The sequence below is a fragment of the Bos indicus genome, chromosome 18 (genome assembly GCF_029378745.1).
Source record: "Bos indicus isolate NIAB-ARS_2022 breed Sahiwal x Tharparkar chromosome 18, NIAB-ARS_B.indTharparkar_mat_pri_1.0, whole genome shotgun sequence".
NCBI lineage: Eukaryota > Metazoa > Chordata > Mammalia > Artiodactyla > Bovidae > Bos > Bos indicus.
Window position 1 is genome coordinate 56,191,373 of NC_091777.1, and position 26,183 is coordinate 56,217,555.

Genomic DNA, 26,183 nt, shown 5'->3' on the forward strand with positions numbered 1-26,183 from the left:
TGCGCGGGTGTCTATGGGGATCCCGGGCACGCAGGGCGCCCAGCTGGCCGCAGTCTCTCCTCTGCCACCTGCGGCGACTCTGCGGGCGTCCGGCCGGGACGCGGCTGTTCTTCCCCGGGTTTGCGTTCGTCCTGACTTGGTCTCTGGCCGCAATCTCTCCGTGTTCTCTGCGTCTTCGCGTCTCTGACTGTGTGTGTCTGTGCGCCCCGCCCCCGCCCCGCAGAAGTGTCCCGGGCGGTGGAGCTCCTCGAGCGGCTCCAGCGCAGCGGGGAGCTGCCTCCGCAGAAGCTGCAGGCCCTCCAGCGAGTCCTGCAGAGCCGCTTCTGCTCTGCCATCCGAGAGGTGAGAGCACCGCGGCGCCGGGGTACGGGGCGGGCGGCCGTGGTCCTCCTCCTGGTCTCCCCGAGCCGAGGGACTACGCCTCCCAGCAGCGACCGGGGCGGCGCTCCTGGGGGTTGCGGGGGTGGTGCCCGCGCTTCAGCTCAGGGGTTCTTCGGGAGTTGTAGTTTCCGTGGCCTCGGGGTTGCGGGGGCGGGGCGGACCCTTGTGTGGGAGGGTCTGCGGGCCTGGACGCCTGTGCTGAGGAGCTGGGCTGGCGGCTCCCTGAGGCAGGGCTGCGTCCTCACCAGGTGTATGAGCAGCTCTACGACACGCTGGACATCACCGGCAGTGCTGAGATCCGGGCCCACGCCACGGCCAAGGTAGGCTCCCCCCACCCCACGGCTCATGGTATCCACTGAATCTCATGGTCCAGCTCAGCGTCTTCCAAAGCCAGTCATTCCTGTTTCCTCCTTCATGATGTTTGCCATATCTATCACCTTTACTAGTATTTATAATGTATTTTGAATAGTCTCACATTTGTAGCTTCAATGTCATATAAAAGTATCTTTGAAAGTGAAAAGAGAAAGTTTTAGTCACTGAGTCGTGTTCGACTCTTTGTGATCCAATGGACTATAGCCCACTGGGCTCCTCTGTCCATGGAATTCTCCTGTCAATTAGCAGGTACAGTTAGAAACTAGTATGAAATGCCTGACCAGAAGATAACTTTAAACCTTTACATGATGAAAACAATGAAGTTGGGTTAAACACTGAAATCTTACTTAGCCACGGTTAGATGCTGTTTGCTTGCTCGAGGCTTGAGACTCTCTGTCCAGGCCTTTTTTTCTCTCTGTAAAAAGGTGAGATTGGCAAAAAAAGTGAGATTCAAGACACACACACACCAAATGGAGACTTTCTCTTTGAAAGTGAAGTGTCCAAAGTGACTAAATCTGACGTCCTGTCACCAGAGTGATCTTGTGTTGACTTGTGTGGCCGGTGCCCCATTCTTGAGGAAAGCTCCCTGGCCAAATCCCTTTCCTGGGCAGGGGCCTAGCCTCTACCTGAATGCGTATGCCCATTGTGGGGGGTCCTCACCTCCCAAGGCTTTCTCTTTCCCAGGCCACGGTGGCCGCCTTCACAGCCAGTGAGGGCCATGCACATCCCAGGGTAGTGGAACTGCCCAAGACGGATGAGGGCCTGGGCTTCAACATCATGGGGGGCAAGGAGCAGAATTCGCCTATCTACATCTCCCGTGTCATCCCTGGGGGTGTGGCTGACCGCCACGGAGGCCTGAAGCGTGGGGACCAGCTGCTGTCAGTGAATGGTGTGGTGAGTTGGGGGCTGAGGCAGGGCTGGGGGCCATAGTCTGCCCAAGGTAGCAGAGTCCCTGTTTTTCATATTCACTCAACACACTGAACACTGCCTCTGTGTCTCACCCTGTTCTGGGCTTTGCTGTAGACCCTGAGAGTAACTAGGGGTTTTCCCAGGTGGCTCAGTGGTAAAGAATCCGCCTGCCAATGCAGGAGCCCCAGGTTTGATCCTTGGGTCAGGAAGATCCCCTGGAGAAGGAAATGGAAACGCACTCCAGTGATCTTGCCTGAAGAATCCCATGGATAGAGGAGCCTGGCGGGCTACAGTCCATAGGGTTGCAAAGAGTTGGACACGACTGAAGCAACTTAGCATGCACACATAGTGAGAGTAACTGGCCTCTGCTGCTACTTCCAAGGACACCCTCTCTGGTGAGGGAGATAGACCCTGGCTGAAATAATCCTAAACCAGGGAGAGAATGAGAAAGCACAGAGCACTGTGAGAGCCCAGATGTGGCACCAGACCAGTGTAGATGAGGGAAGTTTTTGGAGATTAAGAACATTTGAGTTTGTTGTTGTTGTTTTTTTGGCTGCTCTAGGTCTTGGTTGCAGCATGTGGGATCTAGTTCTCTGACCAGGGAGTGAACCTGGGCTCCCTCCATTGGGAGCACAGAGTCTTAGCCACTGGACCACCAGGGAAGTCCCCTTGAATTGGGTTTTGAAGGATGAGTAGGAGTTGGTGAAGAGTGTTAGGTTGAAGGTACTGTAGGCAGGGACTGTGACTCTGCACTCCTATGAGCTGAAGAGAAAAGGCTTGGTTCTGATGGACTAGGGCATGCAGATAATTAAAACCACTGTGGTTAGAGTAGAAGGAGGCAGAGCTTGGGGCCAGCTTGGGAGGACTGTGAGCAGTGGAAGGCTGCTCAGCCTGGAAGTATAGAAAGACCCCCTTGGGACTCTGGGAAATAAGAGACTGGGGGGAATAAGACAGTGGAGGCCAGAACACCGAGGATGAGGTCTGAGCTGGGGCCAGGTGGTGGGGACAATAAACAGGGCAGGAGGGATGGACTGGGGGTCATCAGGCTTTGCCAGGGAGGAAGGGGATAAAGATGAACTGTCTGAACGGCCCCTGCAGAGCGTTGAGGGCGAGCAGCATGAGAAGGCAGTGGAGCTTCTGAAGGCTGCCCAGGGCTCGGTGAAGCTGGTGGTACGCTACACACCTCGAGTGCTGGAGGAGATGGAAGCCCGCTTTGAGAAGATGCGCTCCGCCCGGCGGCGCCAGCAACATCAGAGCTACTCGTGAGCCCTTTGCCACCACACCCCTGGGGCTCCTCTGCCTCCCTCATCCCCAGACTCCCAGACCAGGCCGGTAATTTCTGAGACACTGATTGCCACCCCCAGCCCTGGCTCCTTTCCTTGGGATTCTGACCTTTGACCCCGGCTCTCACCCCAAGCCATTCTGACTACCTTGGGGGCCCCTACTTAGCTCACTCCCACCCCAAGATGGGGAACCTGCTCTCTCCGGAATCCCTCAACCCACTTCCCTGGGCTCTTGGCTCTGGAACCCCAATCCTGGCTCTCTCCCATGCCTACTGCTGTCTCCTCCGCTGAGCTTGGCTCCCCTCTCTTCACCCTCCTTTTAGGTCCTTGGAGTCTCGAGGCTGAAACCACAGATCTGGACCCTCACCCCCTCCCCTGTACAGTATTTATTGTCACCAACTCCTTATTTAAAGATCTTTGACCCTCACTGAGTGTCTGTGTCTGTCCTGCATCCCGGGGTTGGAGTGTCTGGAGATGTGGGCGGGAGAGAAGCTGAGGTCGAGACCAGACCCTTTTCAGGGTCTGAGAGCGGAGCTTGAGACTTTTTGCCAGGTCCGAAGACAGAGGCTGGCCGGCTTCCCTGGGATAAGTCCAGGATGGAGGCTGGGACCCGGTCTGGGTCTGAGCGCGGGATCAGAGCTGAAGACAACTCCCCCTACCCTTCCGAGATTCTGAGGGCGGAAGCCAAGCCCCCTTTCTCTGTAGCTGGTTTGACGAGGAGTCCTGAAACGCGCCAGAGTCAGTGGGCGGCCTCCGTGTGGGCGGGGCGGAGCGAACCATTAGCCTAGTCCGCCGGGGGAGCCCTGCCGGCCGCGCAATAGTCTGCGCGGGAGGTGGGGGTGCCACGTGCAGTTCCCGAGGCGGGCTCAGGGGGTGCAGAGTAAGGTGCACTCGTCGACCAGGCATTCACCCCACCTTATAACCCGAGCGCGTGTCTCCGGGAGCCGCCCCCATCTTAAAAGCCATCTTTTACTCCCACCTCGCCGCCCGCCCAACCCTCCTGTCCCGTGCGGCGCGAGGGCAGGCGCGCGCCACCGCCGGAATCCGGGGTCGCGACTGGCGTTCCACGCCGCGCGCCACTCGCTTCAGGTGACATCATCCCCATGCCGGGCTCCGCCTCCCGCCCCAGCCGCCTCACGCCGCATGCCTATTGGCCGACCCGCCTTAGCCCCTCCTCCCGCTCTCCGCCCGCGCGACCCCTCCCAGGCAGCGCGGGGGCGGGGTTTAACCACCGGCCGGCGCCGACACCGCCTCCCATTGGCCATTCGGCGCCGTCTGTCAGTCTCCTGTTAAAGGGGCCACGACCGCCCCAGCGCTGGTTGCCGGGGGGAGGAGGGAGGAGGAATTTTTTGGCGGGGGAAGGTGGGATTTGGGGGGCGCTGGTGAGCACCCCTAGATCTGGCGGCTGCGGCCTCGCGGGGGGAGGCTGAACGGTGACAGGGGCAGGGGGCTATTTTAAGGGGTAAAGGGCTGTTAGACGGTGAAGGGGAGGGGGTCCCCAGCGCCCAAGCCGGAGCAACAGACGCGGAGCCCGCGCGAGCCGCGGAGACCGGGCTCCAGAGCTACAGATCCGGGCCCCGGCCGCCGCCAGGGGCCCCGCCCGGTCCCCCCACCCCACCCCCACGTCCCTCCTGCAGCCCAGCTCCGCCCGCAGCCGCCGCGGACCAGGTAGGTAAGAGCCCGGCCCGGCCCGCTTGGCAGCGCCCACCCGGGGGACCCCTCGCCGAGCTTCCCCCGCCTCCCCGAGAACCTGAATTCTCTTCTCCTTCCCCGAGGACCTCACAGCCCAGATTTCACAGCCCGACCCCAGAGACTCAGGCGTGTCCCTCCCGGTTCTCAGAGTCCCCAACCGAACCCTAGGATCCCAGGCGTACTGCCGCCTTGCGCCTCCTCCAGGGCCCAGGAGCCTTAATTTCCCAGGTCAGCCCCGGGAACCCCCTCTGGACCAAGATCCTCCTCCTCGGCCCAGTCCTGGGAGATCGACACCGGCCAAGGCTGTGTCAGACTCCCCCAGCTAGAGCCGCCCCCCTCCCCCGGTCGCGTCCGCATAGTCCCCCATTCGGGGACCCAGTCAGCCCATCTCCGGTCCTCCGGCTTGTACAGCCGGCCGAGTTCCTCAGTCCAGGCCGGCTCAGCGGCCGCCCTGGACACAGGCCCGCTCTGGAGCTGTCCATGGTCACCATTCTCGGCAGCCTTGCCTCCCCCATCTCCTGCTGCCGCCGCCGGGGAGGGGGCGCCAGCGGCGCGGGGATCCCCCTCGCCGCGCCTTTGACCCGGGAATACCCAGGCCCTCCCCGACTTGGGCGCCCGGGCCTCAGGATTCCTCTGGCCAGGCTCTCAGCCCCATCCTCAGCACCCCAGTTGTGGTGACCCCAGCTGCTACTTGAGGAGTCGGGGCTTCTGAATGTTCTTGCCTGGTCCACCTTAGGGATCTTGGCATCCGGGGATCCAGATCCTACCCGGCTCTGGAAGCCTTGTCAGTCCTTACTTCCTCTGGCTAGAGGCCCCAGCTGGTAGCCTTCACCACTCCAGGAAGGAATCCAGTTTCCCAGCCTTTACCCCCTTTAGAGACCCAGTTCAAAGCCCTGTTCCCCTCCAATAAATATACCCAGCCTCCTGGCACCCCAACATCTGCCCTCTTAGGGATTCAGGCACATGATTCCTCCTTTTCAGGGGCTCAGAATGCAATTCTTAAATCAATTCGCTGGCTTCTGCCCGTCCTCCCCCTTGAAGACCTAAATGCCCTGTCCCTGATCCTGTCTCCCCTCAGCGACCCAGGAGTTCAGACCCCACCTTCTGTACTGCTCATCAAAGCCATCTACCCCTGCCCTCCCTTCCAACAAGGACTCAGGCTCCAAACTTCCATCTCCTGTCTTTTGCCTCCACAAAGATTCAGGAGTCCAGTTCCCCAACTCTGACCTCCAAAGTATCTAGCTGCTCAGCTGTTACTCTTAGGGACCCAAGTCCCTACAGCCTCACTATTGCCCATCAATTCTGGTGGCCTTGAAAAACCCCTGCCTCATCCCCATATCAGCTCAGATTTTGGGCTTCCTGGGGTTTCCAATATTTTCCCCTGAGACCCAGGTTCTTGAGATGCTTCCAGCACCCCATTATGATTTTTTCATATCGTGATGCCCTATCCTTCAAGTACATTCTCAGATTGATAAGCCGAGCATACATCCCTTCCTCCAGATGTGCTCTGTGACCTAGGTTCATTTCGTGATCTAGAATTGTCTTCTATATTTCCAACTAAACAGGCACCCTGGCAGTGCTTCGTGGAATTCTTTCTAAATCCTAGAATACTCCCAGTGAACATCTCTGTTCCTTTTTCACCCAAGGTATGTTCTAAATTCTAGGTTGGATGCTAAATTCGAATCATGATGTTCCCCAGGTAAATTCAAATTTCTAGTTAGTGCTCCCAAGCCAAGCTCCCAGCCCACTTTCCTCTCCTTAGATATGTTCCTTCCTCCCCCACAGATCTTAGTTCCCTGACCAGGGATCCAACCCAGGCCCCAGCAGTGAAAGCGCCTAGTCCTAACCACTGGACCGCCAAGTAATTCCTGACATATTCCAATTTTTAAGAAGCCAGTCTTTGCTTATTTTCTTTTAAAATTTCATTTTGGGTGTGTTCTAGGTTCTAGCCAATCCTTGGCATTGTTCTAGATTCTGTTGTTTTCCCAGGGGCATTCTCTGCTAGAATGTGTGTGTGTGTTCCATTTATGGGCTCTAGCTTTTCTCCAAACCACGTTATCAGTTCTAGGATATGCTTCCGTATTTCATTTTATTTATTTTTGGGCTTTGCTGTGAGGTATGCAGGATCTTAGGTCCCCAACCAGGGATCGAACCTACACCCTCTGCAGTGAAAGGCAGAGTCTTGACCACTGGACCACCAGGGAAGTCCCTGAACCTCCCTATTTTATATACCATCCAGTTCTACAGTCTTAAGTCCCCAGGATTACACTGCACCTTCCTTCTTCAGGTTCTGTATTCTAAGCCCATCCATCCCCACCTTCTCTATCTTTTCCCTCAGTGTGACCTTGGCTCAGAACTTGTCCCCTGGTGGATTGTGGGCTTCTTCCATCTGCCACTTCAGCATTCTAAACATGCTCTAGGCCCTCTCTTGTTCTGGAGTCTTCAGCCTAGAAATGTCCTCATTTCTAGAACACACCACCCCCACCCCCACCTCCTTTGCCAGCTCAGTCCTTATGCCAGTAAATTCTCAATTGCCAGAATGCCTCCTTCAGCATTCTCCCCCAGGCAATTCTAAGTTCCAGGCAAACTCCTTGCTATTTTCTAGGTTTTTTTCCTTTGCTCCAGGGCATGTTCTGAATTCTAGAGCAAATATTCTGCCCTCTGAGTTCTAACATTATCTAGACATGTGAAGAAACCAAGAATGTGACGTCTGTTATATTCTGTGTTATATTTTCGTCCCTGGTAGGTTCTGAGTTCTTGTTTGTCTTCTGACTTAGGTTTGTTAAGCATTGCGTTAGGTCTGTCCTTAGATATCATCTCCCTCCCCTCTATGTTTGGGGTTCTGAGGGTGAGCCAGACACTCTTTTAAGTTATTGGATTGCTCTTGGCTGGTTCACGGTTCTAGACCTGGGTTCCAGAATATGCCCCTCTATTTGGCCCCATGTGAGGCTCTTACCCCAAGCACATTGTATATATGGAAGCATATATCCTTTCTGCATGCTCTATTGTGTCTAGAGTCTACAGTCAGCCTTGTTGAGTTTTGCTTCCTTCTTAGGGAATCTGAAGTTCTAGAGCAGCCTCCTGAAAACATCCCTAGCTGCATCTCATGAGTAGGTTCTGAGTTTTAGATACCATGCTAATTTTTTTTTTTTTTTTAATTTCCTTAAGTCTGGCTTGCTCTCTTATAAACATTTTCTTGAATCTGACCTCTCCGTGTTTGGACTCAGATGTCTAGATTTCCAGATATACCTCTTCAAAGACCCAAGGGTACAGGCATCTAGTTGTCTCCTCTCCCAGGTCCTGGGGCTCTCAGTCCCTACCTCTCCTCCCTGGAGTCCAAGGTTCCAGTCCCAGGCTGTAGATATAGTCCAAATATTGGGTGGGGCTGGGAATTATCCACTCTGAGAACCGGTTATTCCTCTGCCTGAAGGGAGAGAAAGAAAGGAGAGAACAGAGTGTAAGTCCCTCCCGCTTTCCGCTGGGCCAGCCAGACCTGTCTGACCTGATGTGAGCAGAGGGAGTGTCTCGGAGAGCTCCCTTCATCCCCGCCCACAGCTCATGCACCCAGACTCCTGGGGCCTGGGGGCCTGGATTCCGAGGGAAGAGAAATCTGAAGGCTGAGATTTCTGGGTATACGGTTGGAGATTGAAAGCCCAGGCTCTTGTGCCCTGGAAGGAGAGGGATCTGGTCTCGGACTTCTGGGTCTGGGAAAGAGAAGGATGGAGGCTCAGACTCCTTTCTCTGGGAGACAGAAGGGACAGGGGAACCTAGATTCCTGTGACCTGAGGGAAGAAGTAGCTGGATCTAGGATTCCTGTGTAGTGTGAAATGGCTAGCATGGTCCATGCCATCTTTTTTTCCCCTCTGCCTGGAGAGAGTCTTTAGATTCTCCTGTAACTAGATATCTGGTCAATTAAGGAGGCAGGAATTGGGCTGAATAGCAGTTCAGGGCCATCCCTGTGACATTATACAGCTGACTACCTACCAGTGACCTCCTGAAGACATAGTCTTCCTCTCCTGGGCCTGAGTTTTCTCATTCATACAGTGAGGTTGAAGGGAATTCTCAGCAGGGCCAGAATAGGTAGACTGATTTTCCCACAGTGCCAGTGATGGGCGGGGCCTGAGCCCCTTGCAGGGGCGGGATTTGGACTGGAGGGGAGTGCTAGTGCACCCAGTCATGTCCGACTCTTTGGGACCCGATGGATTTCCCAGGCAAGAATACTGGAGTGGGTTGCCATTCCCTTCTTCAGGGGATCTTCTCCACCCAGGGATCGAACCCGTGTCTCCTGCATTGGCAGGTGGATTCTTTACCACTGAGCCACCTGGGAAGCCCTTGGGTGGGAGGGGAGGGGCTTCCAAGCTTTCCACTTTCTCTCAGGGAGTGGGTCACTCGGCTTTGGTTTCTCTCAATAGGCTGAGTCTAGATTTGCTGCCCGTTGTCAGATGAAGTCTGACCTCAGTTTCTCCAAGTGCTCTCACCCAGGTCTGGTTTCCTGAGAGCATTGGGTTTCCGTTTATCTTGCACCATGATCGGAATGGATGGGTTTCCGTTTCTGTTGTGCACTTGCTTGGGTTGTCTAGCCTCAGTTCTCACTATGTAGTATCCCAGTGACCGTGCCTCAGTTTCGTTGCCTGCGCTCTGACGAAGCCGCTCTCGGTTCCCTGGCCCCTCCCGGTACACGCAGGCCAGCACCGCCGCCATGATGTGCGAGGTGATGCCCACCATCAGCGAGGATGGCCGGCGGGGCTCGGCGCTGGGCCCGGACGAGGCTGGCGGCGAGCTGGAGCGCCTCATGGTCACGATGCTCACCGAGCGCGAGCGCCTGCTGGAGACGCTGCGCGAAGCGCAGGACGGGCTTGCTACGGCGCAGTTGCGGCTGCGCGAGCTGGGCCACGAGAAGGACTCTTTGCAGCGGCAGCTCAGCATCGCGCTGCCCCAGGTCTGGGCGGGGCCAGGGCGGGGCCTGAGGGAGGCGGGGCCTCGGCTCGCGAAGGCAAGGGGCAGGGCGGCCGGAAGGGGCGGGACTTGACTCTTGGAAGGAGGAGGGGCTTGCCTCTAATGGGCGGGGCCTAGGTCGCTTGAAGGGGCGGGACTTGGCCAAGAGGGGAGGGACTTACTAACCTCCCAGTCCTTTGGAATGAGGGAGATGGGAAAAGGATTGATCTGAATGTACAGTTCTGCTCACCACTGAACAGGAGTTTGCGGCTCTGACGAAGGAGCTGAACTTGTGTCGGGAGCAGCTACTAGAACGGGAGGAAGAAATTGCGGAGCTGAAGGCGGAGCGGAACAATACACGGGTGAGGCGTCTTGGGGGCGGGACTTAAGCGGGGTGGGCGGGGCCTTGGGTGTTGCAGCCTGACCCATCTTTTTATACCCTTTCTTGCCTTCCTTTCTTCTTCCTGCTTCCACAACTTGGGCGGGTCTCCTCTGGTCCCCTCCTTCCTTCATGTCCCCTCCCCTATCTCCATAACTGTTCTCATTTTCTGTACCACTTCTTCCTGACCGCCCCACCCCCGACCCGTTATCCCTCTCTTCTCCGGACCTGTTTCTCCACACCTCTTTACTTGGCTCCACTTCTTCCCTGTGTCTGCCCCACCTGTCTGAATCCTCTTCCTGCACTCTGCCTCTCTTCCCTTGACACTTTTCCTTGGCCCGGTGCTCTATCCCTGTAGCTTCTCCTAGAACACCTGGAATGCCTGGTGTCCAGGCACGAGAGGTCACTGCGCATGACCGTGGTGAAGCGCCAGGCCCAGTCTCCGGGCGGGGTCTCTTCCGAGGTGGAAGTACTCAAGGCTCTAAAATCCCTCTTCGAGCATCACAAGGCCCTGGATGAGAAGGTATGAGAATCAGAAGAGACTGCATATAGAACAGAAACCTGTGGTCGGCTGGGCTGTCCTGAATGGCAGAAATTCTGGCTGTGATTGGTTGGAAATAGCCCAAGTGGGAAGAATGTTGACTGTCTTGAAATTGATTGAAACAGACTACTGCTGACTGAGACCTGATAATGGAAAAAAGTAATAGGATAGGGGTATACCAGGGGGTGAAGCTGCCTTGCTAGCTGGTTGGGGCTGCACACCTATTATAAATAGAGGAATGATAATGTCATCCTATCAGGTCCATCCCAAGGTGTTCTGCATCAGCTGTCCTTGATCAGGTCTGATCTCCATCTCACTTGGTCTTGCCCCCATCCTCAGGTCCGAGAGCGGCTGCGAATGGCGCTGGAGCGGGTGGCAGTGCTAGAGGAAGAACTGGAGCTGAGCAATCAGGAGGTGGGGGTGTAGCCAAGAAGGAGGCGGGACTAATGAACTACCAATGGGGTGGAGCTGATTGGATGGGTCCTAGAATCTACTGGGGACAGGACTAGGGCACAGGACCAATAGGGTTGGACTGTGGAGAACCAGGTTCCTAAGGTGAAATTCACTGGGCAGGACTAAGGGGAGTAGAGTACCGCTCTGTGACAGTGAGACTAGGGTTAGAACCAGGGCTGGGGGCGGCTAAGGGAAAGAACTGACTTCGGAGGAAATGGTTGGGTGGGGTAAGTCTGGGCACAAGGAGGCTAAGGTTAAGATTAAGGGTGGCTTCCTCTCTGGTGGGTGGCTAAGGAGAGACAAGGACACAGGGCCGAAGGGTAGACTATGGAATAAGGGTAGGCCCAGCAGGACCAGAGCCAGTGGGAAGTAAAACAGGGATTCTAGGACCCCCTTCACTCTGATCTCCCTTTCCTGTTGCCAGACTCTGAGCCTTCGAGAGCAGCTGTCTAGGCGCCGGTCGGGGCTAGAGGAGCCCGGCAAGGATGGGGATGGGCAGGTAAGAGGTGGACATCTTTCCCTCTCTTTGCTCTTCACTGGCCCCCACCCCTGTGGTCCTACTCAGCCCCGTGACTTTGCGATGGTCCCTTTAATGTTTGGTATGATTCTCACAGACCCTAGTCCATCTGAATCCCTCAGACTCTTGCTGACCTTTGACCTCTGATTCAGGTCAGCTAGCTAAATTTGTGATCTCCATGGCCCTTAACTGATCTTTGATTCCCCCTCACCCCTATCAGCTTTCTCTTTGCATTCTATCTCTGTTACCTGATCTGAGTTCTGTGCTTTCCTTCCTCACTGTCCCCATTCCAGACTCTTGCCAATGGCCTGGGTCCTGGTGGGGATTCGAACCGGCGCACGGCGGAGCTGGAGGAGGCCCTGGAGCGGCAGCGGGCGGAGGTGTGCCAGCTGCGGGAGCGCTTGGCGGTGTTGTGCCGCCAGATGAGCCAGCTGGAGGAGGAGCTGGGCACCGCCCACCGCGAGCTGGGTAAGGCCGAGGAAGCTAACGCCAAGCTCCAGCGCGACCTCAAGGAGGTGAGGCCGGAGCCCCTGCTGGGCTGCCCTCTGTCCCTCCCCCCAACCCTCCCTGTTCCCTTCTACCCATAGTCACAGAACTCATGAACCTGGATTCAGTCCACAAGGTGTGCGGATTCTTCTCTCTGAGCTTGTTTCCTCACCTGTAAAATGGGATTTATGGCCCTTGTCAGAGAGTTGGTACATGGCACATACATGGTAGTCACCCAGTATCTGGTCGTAGTTTTTATGTTACCGCTGGGAAATTCTTTCCCACCTCTTAGCTGAACTCCATTGGCTGTATTTCACCCCATCCTGGCTGACGCTCCTTGATCTCAACTCCCACGCTGCAGGGACTGCTGAGAAATGTAGGGCATGGATTCTTTAAAGCACTGAATGAGAAAGAAGAGAGAGCACTTTTGCTTTCATCATCCACTGGGGCTTTTACCTCGGATTTGAAGTGTGGATGGCCCGAGGGCTTATTAGGAAGTGTGGTCTCACCACACCGGCCTCCAGGCAGATGTTCATCCCCCACGATACCCTGGAACACCTTCTCTGGTTTTATAAACCTGTGCTACCCTGGGAGGTCTTGGGAGATTTTGCCTCCCAGATGGAAAGGACATTTGTTTTCTGTGAGACCCTAGGGCATTTGCTCTGTGATTCTAAATCTGAGTTGTGCCAGAAGTTGCTGAAAAATATAAGACTTGGGTTTTTGAGTGGGCCAAGAAGAGTGGAGACTTTCCATCCCCTGGGCCTTAGGTCATCCGTATGATAAGCTAGTACTGTCCCAGAAGTTTATGGGAGGTGCTGCACCGCCATTTTATCTGTCAGGTGGCAGAGGGCAGGCAATGTAATGTTGGCTATTCTCAGGAGCTCTTGGCAGGTGTGGTTCCATCTTTCTGACCCCCAGATGGCAGGGGACTTCATTTCCCAGTGTACCCTGGGGTGCCTGAATTGAGGTTCTAAGCCTAGGCTACCCACAGGACCTAGTGGGAGCTGTAGTCCACGCGGTCCTTTGTCACCTCTGCAGGCGCTGGCACAGCGGGAGGATATGGAGGAACGGATCACAACCCTAGAGAAGCGCTACTTGAGTGCCCAGCGCGAGGCCACCTCTCTGCACGACGCCAACGACAAGTTGGAAAACGAGTTGGCCAGCAAGGAGTCATTGTACCGACAGGTGAGGGCACGGCCGGGGAGGGGCGGAGGGGCGAGGCTGTGGCCCATGTGACCAAGCTCCTCCCTTTCCCTTGTCTGTGTCCCCCAGAGTGAAGAGAAGAGCCGTCAGCTGGCCGAGTGGCTGGACGACGCCAAGCAGAAGCTCCAGCAGACACTGCAGAAAGCAGAGACCTTGCCAGAAATTGAGGCCCAGCTGGCCCAGCGCGTGGCGGCTCTCAATAAAGTGAGGGAGACCTGGGGCGGGGCTTTGAGTCTCTGGGGCGAAGGGGTGGGGCTTAGGGGAGGCGGGGCCTAGAGGCTGGAGGGGTTGAAGACCTACAGCCTGAATTCAGATGGAAAAGGCAGGGCCTGGGATCTAGAAAGGGACGTGACTTAGAATGGGGGAAAGGCCTAGAGGTTTGGTGGAAGGTGGTGTTCTCTGCTAAGTCGCCCTGTGGACTGTAGCGCCCGCCAGGTTCCTCTGTCCATGGGATTCTCCAGGCAAGAATACTGGAGTGGATTGCCATTTCCTCCTCCGGGGGATCTTCCCGACTCAGGAGTGTTTTCTAGTTTGGACTAAAAGGATGGGTGGGACCTGAACTGAGAAGGGGACAGAGCTTATAGAAGAGGGCAGGGCTTGAGACTCAAGTGCAAGGTTTGGAGTTTTGTTGGACAGGAGCCTAGAGCTCCAGGGGCGGGGCCTGGAAGCCAGCCTTGGAGGAGGTGGGGCCTGGGGCCTGAACGGGTCCTAGTGGAACAGTCAGATGCCATGGGTTCCACCTTCCAGGCTGAGGAACGTCATGGGAATTTTGAGGAGCGGCTTCGGCAGCTGGAGGCCCAGTTGGAGGAGAAGAACCAGGAGCTGCAGCGGGTGAGGGGGCTTTGAGGCTTGGGGGATGAGCCTTAGATGAGAAGGTGGGCTGAAGTGGGTGGGAGCTGGGAGCAGGGGCAGCGCTCAGGGTTCCAGCACCTGTGCCCTGCTCTCCTCTGGGCAGGCCCGGCAGCGGGAGAAGATGAACGATGACCACAATAAGCGGCTGTCCGAGACAGTGGACAAGCTGCTGAGCGAGTCCAACGAACGACTGCAGCTTCACCTCAAGGAGCGCATGGGGGCCCTGGAGGAGAAGGTGCGCCCCAATCTAGGACTCCCATAAACTGGAATCTTGGGGGCCCAGACCTTTCCCCAAACCATTATCTGAGATCTCCTCAAATCTAGGCATCCGGAATTCGAATCTGACAGACTGCTCTATTGCTGGGACCAGCACTATTTCACCTGAACACCCTAGAGCTGAATTCTGGGGCACCTATACCCTGAATTCTTGGCGTTTCCCCAAGCCTATAGCCCTATGGGCCCTCAAACTCTGAATCTGCTGAAATTACACAGGATGCTGAATTCTGGGCTCCTAGGGACTTCCCCTCTTCAGCAGCATCTTCACTCCACAACCCTCTAGCTCACCATTCCAATCCACCCATTCCCCTTGGGGTCCCCTCAGGCCTGCCTCTGTGCACTGGAGGCTTCTTCCAGGTTCTGGCCCCTCACTGCACCCCTGTCTCCCTACAGAACTCACTAAGCGAGGAGATTGCCAACATGAAGAAGCTTCAGGATGAGCTGCTGCTCAACAAGGTAGGGAGGAGCGTGGGGGGTGAGGGCCAGAGAAATGGAGCAGGCTTTACTGGGGCTGGAATCAGCCCGGCTGGGAGGGACCGATCTCAGAAGGGGGCAGATTCTGACCTGGCCTCTCCAACCTCCTCCCCCAGGAGCAGCTCCTGGCTGAGATGGAGCGGATGCAGATGGAGATTGACCAGCTTCGGGGGAGGCCACCGTCGTCCTACTCCAGGTGACAGTAACTTTCCTGTGCCCATGGGGCCCCCTTGGCCAAGCACATCCCTTCTGCTTCCCAAGTCTCCCGATTCCCCTCCCTGTCCTCCTGAGACTTCCACTGGCCCCTCTTATTTTTGACCCCTGATTTCATGATCTCTGGCCCCAGACCCTTTTTTCCTGACTTTTAACATAAGATCCTTCTTCCAGTCCTCTGACCCCAAGCCCTTCCACATGACCACTGACCTCTATTTCCTTTTCCTGACCCCTTGGTCTCCACCCTCTCCATGCCCACAGATCTCTCCCTGGCAGTGCCCTGGAGCTCCGTTACTCTCAGGCACCCACCTTACCTTCTGGTGCCCATCTGGACCCCTATGGGGCTGGCAGTGGCCGGGCAAGCAAGAGGGGCCGCTGGTCAGGGGTCAAGGATGAGCCCTCTAAGGTCAGCAGCCACTTCTGGGGCCTGGACTGAGCAGGGCCTGGGAGGGCAGCAGTAGGAGGTGGTTCCCAGTATGCAGGGCTCTGGGTGGGGACTAGTGGAGAAGTAAGGCTTCCTGGGCCCACACTGTCTTCTCTTCTTTCATCATCCCCACTTGCCTTGATGTCTCCTCGCGTGGATGTCCTGCTGCCTGGTGAGAACTTTAGAGGAATGATGGGCTGGGAAGAGGGTTTTGGGGGAGATGATGTGCAAGGTGTAGAATCCTAGAATGGATGGGGCTAAGTGAAGAAAAGAAGTGAGCTGTGTCAAAAGAAACAGTGGACTCAGGGGAGGTTGTGGGGGGTGTCAGGGGGGGTCAAAAAAGGGCCCCACCAAGAGAGAAAGGTGGGCTGGGGAAACTGTGGGGACTGGATCACAGGGTGAGGGCAGTTAGTGTCAACGGATGAGGGCAGGGTCACGGAGGGTGGGAAGGGTCCGGAGCAGTGAGGGAAGACACAGCATCTGCCTTTGGCTCCTGTCCACCTGCCATCCTTCTGTCTCCACACAGAGACAGGAGTGGGAGAGGTCTGCCCCTGCGGGGTCCATGCCACCTCCATTCCCTGGCGAGCTGGATGGCTCAGATGAAGAGGAGGCCGAGGGGATGTTTGGAGCTGAGCTCCTGTCCCCCAGTGGGCAGGCAGATGTTCAGACACTGGCCATCATGCTTCAGGAGCAGCTGGAGGCCATCAACAAAGAGATCAAGTGAGCACTGGCCCAGTTCTTTCTCGTCCTGCCTGAACTAAGCCCACAGCCCCTCTGGCTCTGGAGACTGATCTGAATACCTAAGCCCAACTCCTTTCCTAATCATCCTCAAGGAGTTCTCCCAGCCCAACACTATTCTGGAATAGTCTGAGGAAATACCCAGAAGTCTCCTATGTGCTACTTATACATTATACACCTCCCCACCCCAAACAGTACTCACAATTTCCCAAAATACCCAAGACTGCATCCTCAGATACCAAAAATCACAATCCAGTCCATCAAGAGTCCTCCATTATATCACAGCTTTCATGACTTCAAGCAGCCATTACCCAGAGACTCCCAGTACCCTAAGAATCTCTACACGAGGTCCCCAATCCAAAACACCTCAAGAACCTCGACTCTAGATAACAAGAACTTCTACCTGATATAACAAAAATCCTCAGTTTATTAAGACTCCCCCATCACGTAAAGTCTACTTGGATTCCCCAGCAATTGCCCTACTTAGCAATTCTCTGATAACACACTTTGCATGGGCCCCAGCAAACATATCAACCTGACCACCATCTTCCATTCCAACTCATTCTGACTGGAGATATTGACTCTCACCAAATGTCTCTATGACCTTCCCAGATCCCAGATTGACTTCAGAGTCCCTGATCTCAGCCTTCTCTTATTATGAGCTTGCTCTTTGTATCCTCCTTAGAACTTGACCTCTTGCCCATGGTCATCCATTTATGATTTTCCAGAGCCACTTGGTCATCATCAGGGTCATCCTGAGGCACACTCTGGTCATCCTGTCATCCCTAATCTTTCCACGACCTCCAGAGCCTAACATGATCCCTTGACTCCCTTTGAACCTGTGAGGCCATCAGGGATCCACCAAGACCTCACTGTGCCTTCCCCAGAATTATTTTTGCTCCACCAAGCCTTCCTGGTCCATCAGGATCCCCAGACTCCTCCTTTTGGACGTGCAGTGCAGCATGTGGGATCTTAGTTCCCCAACCAGGGATTGAACCTGCATCCTCTGCATTGGAAGCATGGAGTCTTAACTTCTGGACCACCAGGGAAGTCCCCCCAGGCTCCCTCTCCTGTTGCCTGCCTCAGTCCTCTCATCCCGTCTCCCCATTTCTCTCCTCAGGTTAATCCAAGAGGAGAAGGAGACAACAGAACAAAGGGCAGAAGAGCTGGAGAGCCGGGTGTCAGGCTCCGGCTTGGACTCACTGGGCCGCTACCGCAGCAGCTGCTCACTGCCCCCCTCCCTCACCACCTCTACCCTCGCCAGCCCCTCCCCTCCCAGCTCTGGCCACTCAACACCCCGTCTGGCACCCCCTAGCCCTGCCCGTGAGGGCACCGACAAAGCTGTGAGTATTCTTAAGTCTCCTCAGCTTGGTGGTGATGGTGGTGGTGGTGGGAGGTCATAAACAGGGCTCTCTAACAAACAGCAACGATAATCATCACACCAATGATAGCAACCTTAGCTTCCCCTAAAAGCTCAACTCAGAGGGCAAAGGAGGACTTCCCTGGTGGTCCAGTGGTTGGGAATTTGCCTGCCAGTGCAGGGAACACAGATTCGATCCCTTCTCCAGGAAGATTTCACATGCTGGGGGGAGGCTAAGCCCATGCACCACTATTGAGCCTGTGCCCTAGAGCCCATGCGCCACAAGAGAAACCACTACAATGAGAAGCCCGTGCACTGCAGCTAAAGAGCAGCCTGTGCTCACTGCAAGCAGAGAAAGCATATGCATAGCAATGAAGACCCAGTGCAGCTAAAAATAAATAATTCTCAAAATTTAAAAAAGGGGGCAAAGGGGAGGCTGAGTCACTAGATTCCTGAACCCTAACTTGTACTTTAGTCAGACCTGATCTACTTTTACCTATTTTATGCGTTAAATTTCTGCATAGGATTTTTATTTTTAATTTTTTGGCCATGTCATGCAGCTTTCTGGATTTTAGTTCTCCAACCAGGGATCAGACCCTGGGCTCCAGCAGTGAGAGGACCAAGTCTTAACCACTTAACCACTGGATACAGAATATATATATTCTGTGACTAAATGTACATTTGAGAACTATTATAATGGCCCCAGAATTGACCTTAGAGGCAGGCACAAGAGCTATAACCCTGTTTTATTGCCTTAAACTCAGCTTTCCTATTTTCAGAACTTGTAAGTCATTAGATTTTCTTGAAACTGAGCAGATCCCACTCCTGACACCAGAAGCTAAGGTAGTAGAAATATGGGCTCATCAAGCTCCAGGGGGACTGAAGTTATTGCCTTTATATTTCTGCAATTCACTCCCACTTAATCTAGCCTATCTTTAGAAGTGATAGTCCAAATCAGGGGTATCCTAGACACCTGGTATACCTCCCAACTAATGAGGAGCCCCCAACATGATCCCTCTGACTCAGTAGCAACTCTGCCTGTCTACAGAATCATGTCCCTAAGGAGGAAGCTGTGGCTCCCCGAGGGGAGGGGCCGGCAATCCCAGGAGACACCCCACCTCCCACTCCTCGCTCTGCCCGCCTTGAGAGAATGACACAAGCCTTGGCACTGCAGGCGGGATCCCTGGAGGATGGAGGGCCATCACGAGGAAGGTCAGTAAGAATAAGGGATGAGACAGGGAGGGACTTGCTTGGGAGGAGGAGATGGGAGTGGACAAAGACTTGGAACCTACCAGATGGGATCTACCTTCACTCTGTCCTGCTCACCCAGTGAGGGCACCCCAGATTCCCTGCACAAAGCTCCCAAGAAGAAGAGCATCAAGTCGTCCATAGGCCGTCTCTTTGGCAAGAAGGAGAAGGGGAGAATGGGACCACCAGGTCGGGACAGCTCTTCTCTGGGTGAGTCCCCTGATTTCCTCTCCCTTTCTTTATTCCTTCCTTCCTCCTCCTTTACATATTCACTTGACATACAGTCCTGTCCACAATCATTTGGTAATGCATTTTGAGCACTGGAACCTTGGCAGAAGTCGAGGGGAGAAGGGGCAAGAAGGGTACTCTGACGCCTGCCTGAGTGATGGTTGGACAAATGAATTTATTTCATTTACCTGTTTTTTTTTGTTTTTGTTTTTGTTTTTTTTAATAGAGAGGAGCTTGCTTGTCTGACTTGTGAAATCCAAGTTAGTCAAATTTTCAGGAATTTTATGAGCTGCTTTGACATCACATTCGGTAGCCTGAAATTGGTGGGATTATTTACACCATGGAAACTGGCAAATACTACCAATCAGGAAATACCTCTTCGTCCCCAGGGAGCCAGTTGTTAAGAACTTAGCAGCATAGCACTGCCACCTTTACCAAGGCCAGCCCAGTGCATCAGCTCTATTTGGGGGGTTTCTCCAATTCTTTGCCTAGGAGGTGGCATTGCTTCCTGTGTGGTTTTATCACTCCCTCTGTGTGGCCTCATTTACTAATCCCTCTGGGCCTCTGCTTTCCTGGCATCCTTCTCAACCCCCCAGCATCAAAGATTCTGCCTCCCCTCTGAGACTCTCCAAATTTTGGCCCCTCCCTGCCTCCAGCTGGAACACCCTCAGACGAGACACTGGCCACTGACCCTCTGGGGCTAGCCAAGCTGACGGGCCCAGGAGATAAGGACCGGAGGAACAAGAGGAAGTGAGTGTGGATGTGTGGTGTGTGTGCGGGGGAGGGTTGGTCATAAGTAAGAAAATTCTAGGAGGGGGCGTCCAAGATCCTGAGCGTGCTTGGAAATTTGGGAACTCCTAGAGGGTTGGGGTTTTTTTCCCTCCTCTTTTCATTTGTTTGGTGTGTGTGTACATGTGTGCTGGGGGAGGGGGATTATAAAGAACCACAGTATTTGTGTTCTTTTACCTTCTGCCACGTTTTCTACATTCATAAAAGTTGTTTTTGTGGATGGGGCCGGGGAGCAGTTGGTGAAGGGAGCTATCTGAGAGGGCTAGGTGTATCTACCCCTGAGACCTCCTGCCATGGCCCTCTCTCTTCAGGCATGAACTTCTGGAAGAGGCCTGCCGTCAGGGCCTGCCTTTTGCTGCCTGGGATGGGCCCACTGTGGTCTCCTGGCTAGAGGTACTGGGGTCCAGAAATGTCCTGAATCTTCATCCCCAATCCCTCTGAGAATCCCATGGTCAGGGCTGGCTGACCCTGTGCCATCCTCCTGGCCCAGAGGTGTCGGGGAAGGGAGCTGGGGGGTGAGGTCCTGGGAGGGGTCAGGTTTCTTGTGGACCTTCCTGTTGCTTTTTATTCCTTCTCCCCTCGCCCCTCACCATGCCCATCTTGCCCCTATTGTCTCTCTCTGTGTCTTCCCATGCCTCTGTCTCTGGGATTCTCTTTCTCTATTGTCTCTCTCTCTGTGTCTTCCCATGCCTCTGTCTCTGGGATTCTCTTTCTCTATTTTTCTGCCTCTCCTCATCTCTCTGTTTTTGTCATTCCCCGTACTTCTTCCCATGTCTCTCTCTCTCAATGTGCTTTGCTGCTTTCTCTCCGCCTCTCTGCCTCTCATCTCTGTCTCTCCCCATCCCTCTCTCCCTTCTGACTCTGGGCTCACCCTTCTCTGACTGTCCTTCGTCTCTTTGTGTTTCCCTCTGACTCTTGATGTCTTTGCCTCACTGCCAATTTTCTCATGTCTTTCTGTTTCTCCCCCACTTGCCTTTCCCCACCTCTCTGTCTCCCTCTCCCCCTTTCTTTCTGTCCTTCTCCCATTTCTCCTGTGATATATCTCTGTCTCTCTGTCTCATTTCCACCCCTTCCTCACTTTCTCCCTCTGGTCCAGCTGTGGGTAGGCATGCCTGCATGGTATGTGGCCGCCTGCCGGGCCAATGTCAAGAGTGGTGCCATCATGGCCAACTTGTCAGACACGGAGATCCAGCGTGAGATCGGCATCAGCAACCCACTGCACCGGCTCAAGCTGCGCCTTGCCATCCAGGAGATGGTCTCACTCACCTCACCCTCTGCTCCTGCCTCCTCTCGCACCGTGAGTGTCCAGAGCCAATCCCAGCCCCTGCTGGAGTAGCCAATCCTCAGAGTACTGTCCTCAGAGTAGCCAGTCCTGAGTCCGCTCATTCTAGCTCTGTCTTGTCAGATATACCCTGCTCCGCACAGTCTCTCACTGGATTATCTCTGAGAGTGGGACACCCTTCAGGTCTCTCTGCCTCCCCTCTACTTCCAACCCTCTGTCTGTCTTACACACCGCAGCAGAAGGATCCTATCCCGGAAAAAAAACCCAAATTCATATGGTTCTCTGCAAGTCCCATGATGAGGGGCCCCTTTCCCAGCTCCTTTTCTACTCTGCTCCTTGACATTTGCTGCTCCCTTTTCTTGGAGCACCCCTCCCTCTTTTTTACCTCCAAGGCTGGCTCCTACTCATCCCTGAGGTCTCAGCTCAAATGTCACCACCTCCAAGAGGCCTCCCTAACTCAACAGCTAAACTAGTCCCCAGCTCCATCATACATGAACACCTATTTTTTTTTTTTACCCCATGGCATTTACTGCCTTCTAACATTTTATCATTTTGTTCCATACAGAAAATGATGTGTTCCCATGCTTAATTCGGCTCCTCCAGGAGCACGACTCTCTTCCCCTCCCCTGTCCAGAAGCTCTTTCCCAACCTCCATAACACCTCTCACCCCTCAGTCCACAGGAAATGTGTGGATGACACACGAGGAGATGGAGTCCCTTACCGCGACGACCAAGCCTGTGAGTGCCCCCTGCCCGTGGCCTTGGGGGTGGCACTAACTTTCCCTGGGCAGGGGCCGGGTGGCGGGTGAGTCTGTGGCTGTCTGTCCGTCCGTTCGTCCTTCCCGCCCTCCTCCGCCTGCCCCTTAACCCACCCCTTCTCTCCCCTCTTCCCACTAACTGGTCAGGAGACCAAGGAGATCAGCTGGGAGCAGGTAGGGGGCGCGGGGCGGGCTGTGGGCGCATGAACAGGCTGTGCACGCTGCATGGACGCCCCTCCTTCTCCGAGCCCCGCCCCGCCCCGCCCCTCGCCGGAGCATTCCATCCTCACCGCGGGGGGGCGCTGCGCGGAGCTCTGCTCTGGGCTGTCACTGTGACTTGGTGGGGTCCGTGTAGAAGCCCGACTGTTCCATTGCCAGTGGTGCGCGGGTCATCCCACTATGGTCGGTTGCGCGGGCTCCAGGGGCTGTTTCATTGCTGTAACTAGAGGGAAACGCTGAGTGGCTCTTTGCCCTACGGCAGAGGGAAGTGAGGCTGTTCCCCTCACTTTGTACTGGGGCAAAAGGGAAAGCATTTGGGGCCGAGTTGCGGGTGGGCAGGGTACATCAGGCTGAGAAGAAGTTGGGTAGAAGGAAGTACATTTTATTCTCAAGAGGGCGAGAGGTATGAACTCACCTGAGTACAGGAGCTATGTTGGGTCTTTGTTTCCAACAGCCCAAGGTATGGATTGTTTGCTCATGCTGGGAGGAGTGAAGGACTTGGGGGTGGATCCAGAATATTGTCCTGGGCCAGATTGTAGCATCGGGCTAGAATTTCTCGGACAGCGCAAGAGTGGTAGATGAATCCGTTATCCTTTGTTGGGGAGGGAGCTACGCTGGAAGAATCTGTTGTGCGGACTTGGAGGAATAGTGATATTGGACTGATCAGTTGTTTTGAGTTGGGGACGATGCTAGACTAGTACTTAGATATACTGTTCAGATCACCTGAGGCTCTTGTGAGAATGAGGATTTCGATTCAGTAGCCTAGGGTCTGAGATTCTGCAATTTCAGCAAGTTCGCAAGTGATAATGATGCTTTGAGTAGACAAGGGCCTGTGTTGTCAGTATGAAGGAGAAGGAAACAGTTTTGGATTGCCCGTTGTCCTGAGCAGAGACTGGCCATTGTCCTGCTACGGGATAGAGAAAGAACAACCTTGGATTTGGGAGAGAGAGGGTGGTACTATACCCTTTCATACACACATGGGAAGGGGTCAGAAGGCCTGACTGCTCCCCCACCTGCCCATGGCCCCAGATCCTGGCATATGGCGACATGAACCACGAATGGGTGGGGAACGACTGGCTGCCCAGCTTGGGGCTGCCCCAGTACCGCAGCTACTTCATGGAGTCGCTGGTGGATGCCCGAATGTTAGATCATCTTAACAAGAAGGAACTCCGGGGCCAGCTCAAGATGGTGGACAGCTTTCACAGGTGAGTTGCCTGGCCAGTGGCGACAGTCCAAGTGGGGGAGGCCCCCACTTCTAGAGAGTCTTTGGCAAATAGGACCAGTGATGTGGGAATTAATTCATCTTGGACTATCTTTGGTCCTTTAGCCTGGATTGTTAGGAAATCCAGACTCCTGTGCCCCTTCCACCCATTAAGATGGCCCAGTAGGAATAGTCCAAGTCCTGAGACAGCTTGGCTAGCTGACCCCATACCCCTCACAGGCTGGCTAACAGGAACTGCTTTTTAAAAAATATCCCTGCTCCTGGGAAGGTCAGCAATCAATAGAACAGATCCAGTGGAGCAATTCCCCAGCCTCTCCCAGAAAACCACAAGCAACAGGGAAAACAGTCACTGGGGTTGTGGGGCTCTTCTGTGACTCTGCTATCTCTGCTACTCAGGGTGAGCCTGCATTATGGGATCATGTGTCTGAAACGGCTCAACTATGACAGGAAGGACTTGGAGCGGAGGCGGGAAGAGAGTCAGACCCAGATCCGAGGTGAGTAGAAAAGTATGAGTCCAGCTGGGAGCCATGTGGAGGGGTTTGGGACAGGGTTGGAGGAAGCATCAATAGGGAAGGGGAGGGAGGCCAGGGGAGACGGGGTGGAGACAGGAAGAGGAAATGGGGTTGGAGATAGAGGATAAATGAAGGACCAGGCCCCAGGAAGGGTGCAGCTGAGGGTCCCTTCCATCCCCAGACGTGATGGTGTGGTCCAATGAGCGGGTCATGGGTTGGGTGTCCGGGCTGGGCCTGAAGGAATTCGCCACGAACCTCACGGAGAGCGGGGTGCACGGGGCACTGCTCGCCCTGGACGAGACCTTCGACTACTCCGACCTGGCCTTGCTTCTGCAGATCCCCACGCAAAATGCACAGGTGAGCTGCCGCCGGGCCCGGGGCACACTGGGCATCCCCATCTTGCAGACTGCACGCTGCAGCCTCTCTCCCACCTCTCCCCTGCAGGCCCGGCAGCTCTTGGAAAAGGAATTCAGCAACCTCATTTCCTTGGGCACAGACAGGCGGCTGGATGAGGTGGGCGCAGCAGCAGCAAGCGTAGGGGACTCCACGCTCCCGGCCGCCCCTCTAGACTCGCAGCTAAAGGGGTGGGGCTTGATTGGCCAAGGAGTCGCGGTTGGAGGCGGTGCCAGGGAAGGGGCGGGGCTAAATGAGCGAAGGGAGCCGGAGAGGGGTGGGGTCAAAAAGAGGAGCGGAGTCCAAACGCGGCCCTAGTCCCTCACCAGCTGGCTGCACCCCTAATACCTAGGACAGTGCCAAGTCCTTCAGCCGCTCCCCATCCTGGCGGAAGATGTTCCGAGAGAAGGACCTCCGAGGCGTAACCCCCGACTCAGCTGAGATGTTGCCCCCCAACTTTCGTTCGGCCGCAGCAGGGGCTCTGGGCTCGCCCGGGCTCCCTCTCCGCAAGCTGCAGCCGGAAGGTGGGCGGATACCAAATGGGACAGCCTCTGCTCCCCTCCCCTTCTTAGGTGTCGGGGGAGAGACCATCTCCACATTCCAGCAGCCTTCCCGAGTTCTGAAATGGTCTAGTCCCTTTTTCCCCACCCACGACAAATGGACCGCTCCAACAAGCCAACTCCCTCCTTAGGGTGTGGAATGGATTAATCCCAGCATACCCCGTTTTCCAGGGTGGGAAATGAACTCGTCCAGTGTCACCTGGGGCATTTTGAAGGAATCGGAGGCTTTGAGAAAGGAATGGAAACTGGCTTGGAGGGAGTCAGGCAGTCGTTGGCTTCTCGGGAGGGAGAATCCAAGGGAGGACGCTTAGGTGGAGGAGGAACTGGGCAGGGGTGTGTGTGTGTGTGTGAGGGGTGTGTGTGTGTGAGGGGTGTGTGTGTGTGAGGGGTGTGTGTGTGTGTGTGAGGGGTGTGTGTGTGTGTGTGAGGGGGGTGTGTGTGTGTGTGTCGGGGTGTGTGTGTGTGTGTGTGTGTGTGTGTGTGTGTGTGTGTGTGCGTGCGCGCGCGCTTGCGCTTGCGCTTTGCTGAACCAATGCTCATTCTCCCTCCAGGCCAGACTTCTGGGAGTTCCCGGGCAGATGGCGTTTCTGTCCGGACCTATTCCTGCTAGTGTAGGCTTCCAGGTGAGGACCGTACTGGGCGATCTTGGGGATCGGGGCGGCACAGTGGATCTTCACGCCTGGCGTCAATGCAGGTGACCTCACTCGGACGGAAGAACCTTTCAGAGGCTGGGCTGTTCCCCCTCCTGCCCACAGTATGGTCTCGCCGGGGAGAGTGTACTGGGGAGCTCGCGCCGCGGACTGGACCATCTGTACAGACGAACGGGGAATGCTGGTCCCCGCCTCACAAATGGACTGGGCCTGGACCAAACCACATGCACTGGACTGAGAGGGGGGAAGAAGAGGGCAGGAAGAAATCCCGCCCCAAACTTCCGCCTCCCTATCCTCTACTTTGTAATTTATTGATCAGTTTCCGATGGGAGATGGGTGCCCTTTCCCCGCGGGAAGGGGGCGGGGCTTCCCTCCCGGGCCGCATGCGGGGAGAGGCTGACCCCTCCTCTTTCTTCTCAATTGCGGGGCCCAAGTCTTCCTTCTTCGTCCGAAAGGAGGGGAGGGGGGACTCGCTGCTAAAAGCCTCGCCCCTTGTGCCACTCAGCCCCGCCCCGCCGCGTCCCGTCGCTGGTGCCTGGGGTCAGCTGCGGGCGGGGCTCCCTCTCTCTCCCCAGTGTCTCGTGTCCCCGAGGCCCCTCCGCCCCCCGTACTGTGGCCGTGTTCGTGCCCCGGGGGTACGGGGTGCAGAACTGAGCTCCCCGTTCCGCTCCGGCTCCGGGGTTTGCATGGGAGAATCCTCTTTCCACGATGCCACTGGGCGACGTGGCGTGGAGGGAGGAAGGACGGTGGGGGAGCCCTCGCCCCCGACTCTTGGTCGGCCTCCCTGCCCCAGGCGTCACTCAGTGATCACGGGTAAAGAGAACTGTTTCAAAAA

The 26,183-nt window shown here is 55.4% G+C and overlaps 3 protein-coding genes across 11 annotated transcripts in view; 2 read left to right on the plus strand and 1 right to left on the minus strand.

Moving 5' to 3' along the window:
* The window catches only part of LIN7B (lin-7 homolog B, crumbs cell polarity complex component), a 3,684-nt gene extending 312 nt beyond the window's left edge, over positions 1 to 3,372 (plus strand). The window contains exons 2-6 of one of the 4 annotated variants that reach the window (XR_002182711.2): positions 224 to 342; positions 630 to 701; positions 1,438 to 1,647; positions 2,761 to 2,994; positions 3,269 to 3,372. Coding sequence is in view for 2 of the 4 variants with exons in the window: in XM_019978497.2 (XP_019834056.1) it covers positions 224 to 342; positions 630 to 701; positions 1,438 to 1,647; positions 2,761 to 2,924; positions 3,269 to 3,290 (587 nt within the window). In the remaining 2 variants the exon portion in view is untranslated. The remainder of the gene's footprint in view (positions 1 to 223; positions 343 to 629; positions 702 to 1,437; positions 1,648 to 2,760; positions 2,995 to 3,268) is intronic. The other 3 variants (XR_002182712.2, XM_019978497.2, XM_019978498.2) reach the window with 3 other exon arrangements.
* Positions 3,367 to 9,338, minus strand: C18H19orf73 (chromosome 18 C19orf73 homolog). The gene is given in 5 exon segments (XM_070770229.1): positions 3,367 to 3,644; positions 3,676 to 3,818; positions 3,820 to 3,880; positions 8,140 to 8,378; positions 9,231 to 9,338. Coding segments are annotated over 5 exon segments (735 nt in total). The 3' UTR covers positions 3,367 to 3,460.
* Positions 4,418 to 26,183, plus strand: PPFIA3 (PTPRF interacting protein alpha 3). Of its 6 annotated transcripts, none has more exons than XM_070771441.1 (30): positions 4,418 to 4,613; positions 9,322 to 9,576; positions 9,833 to 9,934; positions 10,310 to 10,474; positions 10,832 to 10,906; positions 11,370 to 11,444; positions 11,756 to 11,977; positions 12,987 to 13,133; positions 13,221 to 13,355; positions 13,899 to 13,982; positions 14,107 to 14,238; positions 14,673 to 14,735; positions 14,870 to 14,949; positions 15,228 to 15,372; positions 15,917 to 16,110; positions 17,249 to 17,471; positions 18,537 to 18,700; positions 18,819 to 18,946; positions 19,621 to 19,714; positions 20,065 to 20,146; positions 20,850 to 21,050; positions 21,710 to 21,772; positions 21,940 to 21,966; positions 23,041 to 23,216; positions 23,630 to 23,727; positions 23,927 to 24,102; positions 24,190 to 24,258; positions 24,491 to 24,662; positions 25,250 to 25,321; positions 25,393 to 26,183. In XM_070771441.1, exons 2-29 carry the CDS (start codon positions 9,337 to 9,339, stop codon positions 25,306 to 25,308), a joined length of 3,591 nt encoding a protein of 1,196 aa, XP_070627542.1. In that variant the 5' UTR covers positions 4,418 to 4,613; positions 9,322 to 9,336; the 3' UTR covers positions 25,309 to 25,321; positions 25,393 to 26,183. The 6 variants fall into 6 exon arrangements, with proteins under 6 accessions (XP_070627542.1, XP_070627543.1, XP_070627541.1 ...); XM_070771442.1 differs by having other exon boundaries at positions 25,454 to 26,183; XM_070771440.1 differs by having other exon boundaries at positions 25,250 to 26,183.

Bases quoted from the DNA above. Each gene is read 5' to 3' on its own strand.
- PPFIA3 (XM_070771440.1), top strand. From the start codon at position 9,337: ATGATGTGCGAGGTGATGCCCACCATCAGCGAGGATGGCCGGCGGGGC. The intron at 23,217-23,629 runs GTGAGTTGCCTG...TCTGCTACTCAG, and splicing joins ATGGTGGACAGCTTTCACAG to GGTGAGCCTGCATTATGGGA. The intron at 24,103-24,189 runs GTGAGCTGCCGC...TCTCCCCTGCAG, and splicing joins TCCCCACGCAAAATGCACAG to GCCCGGCAGCTCTTGGAAAA.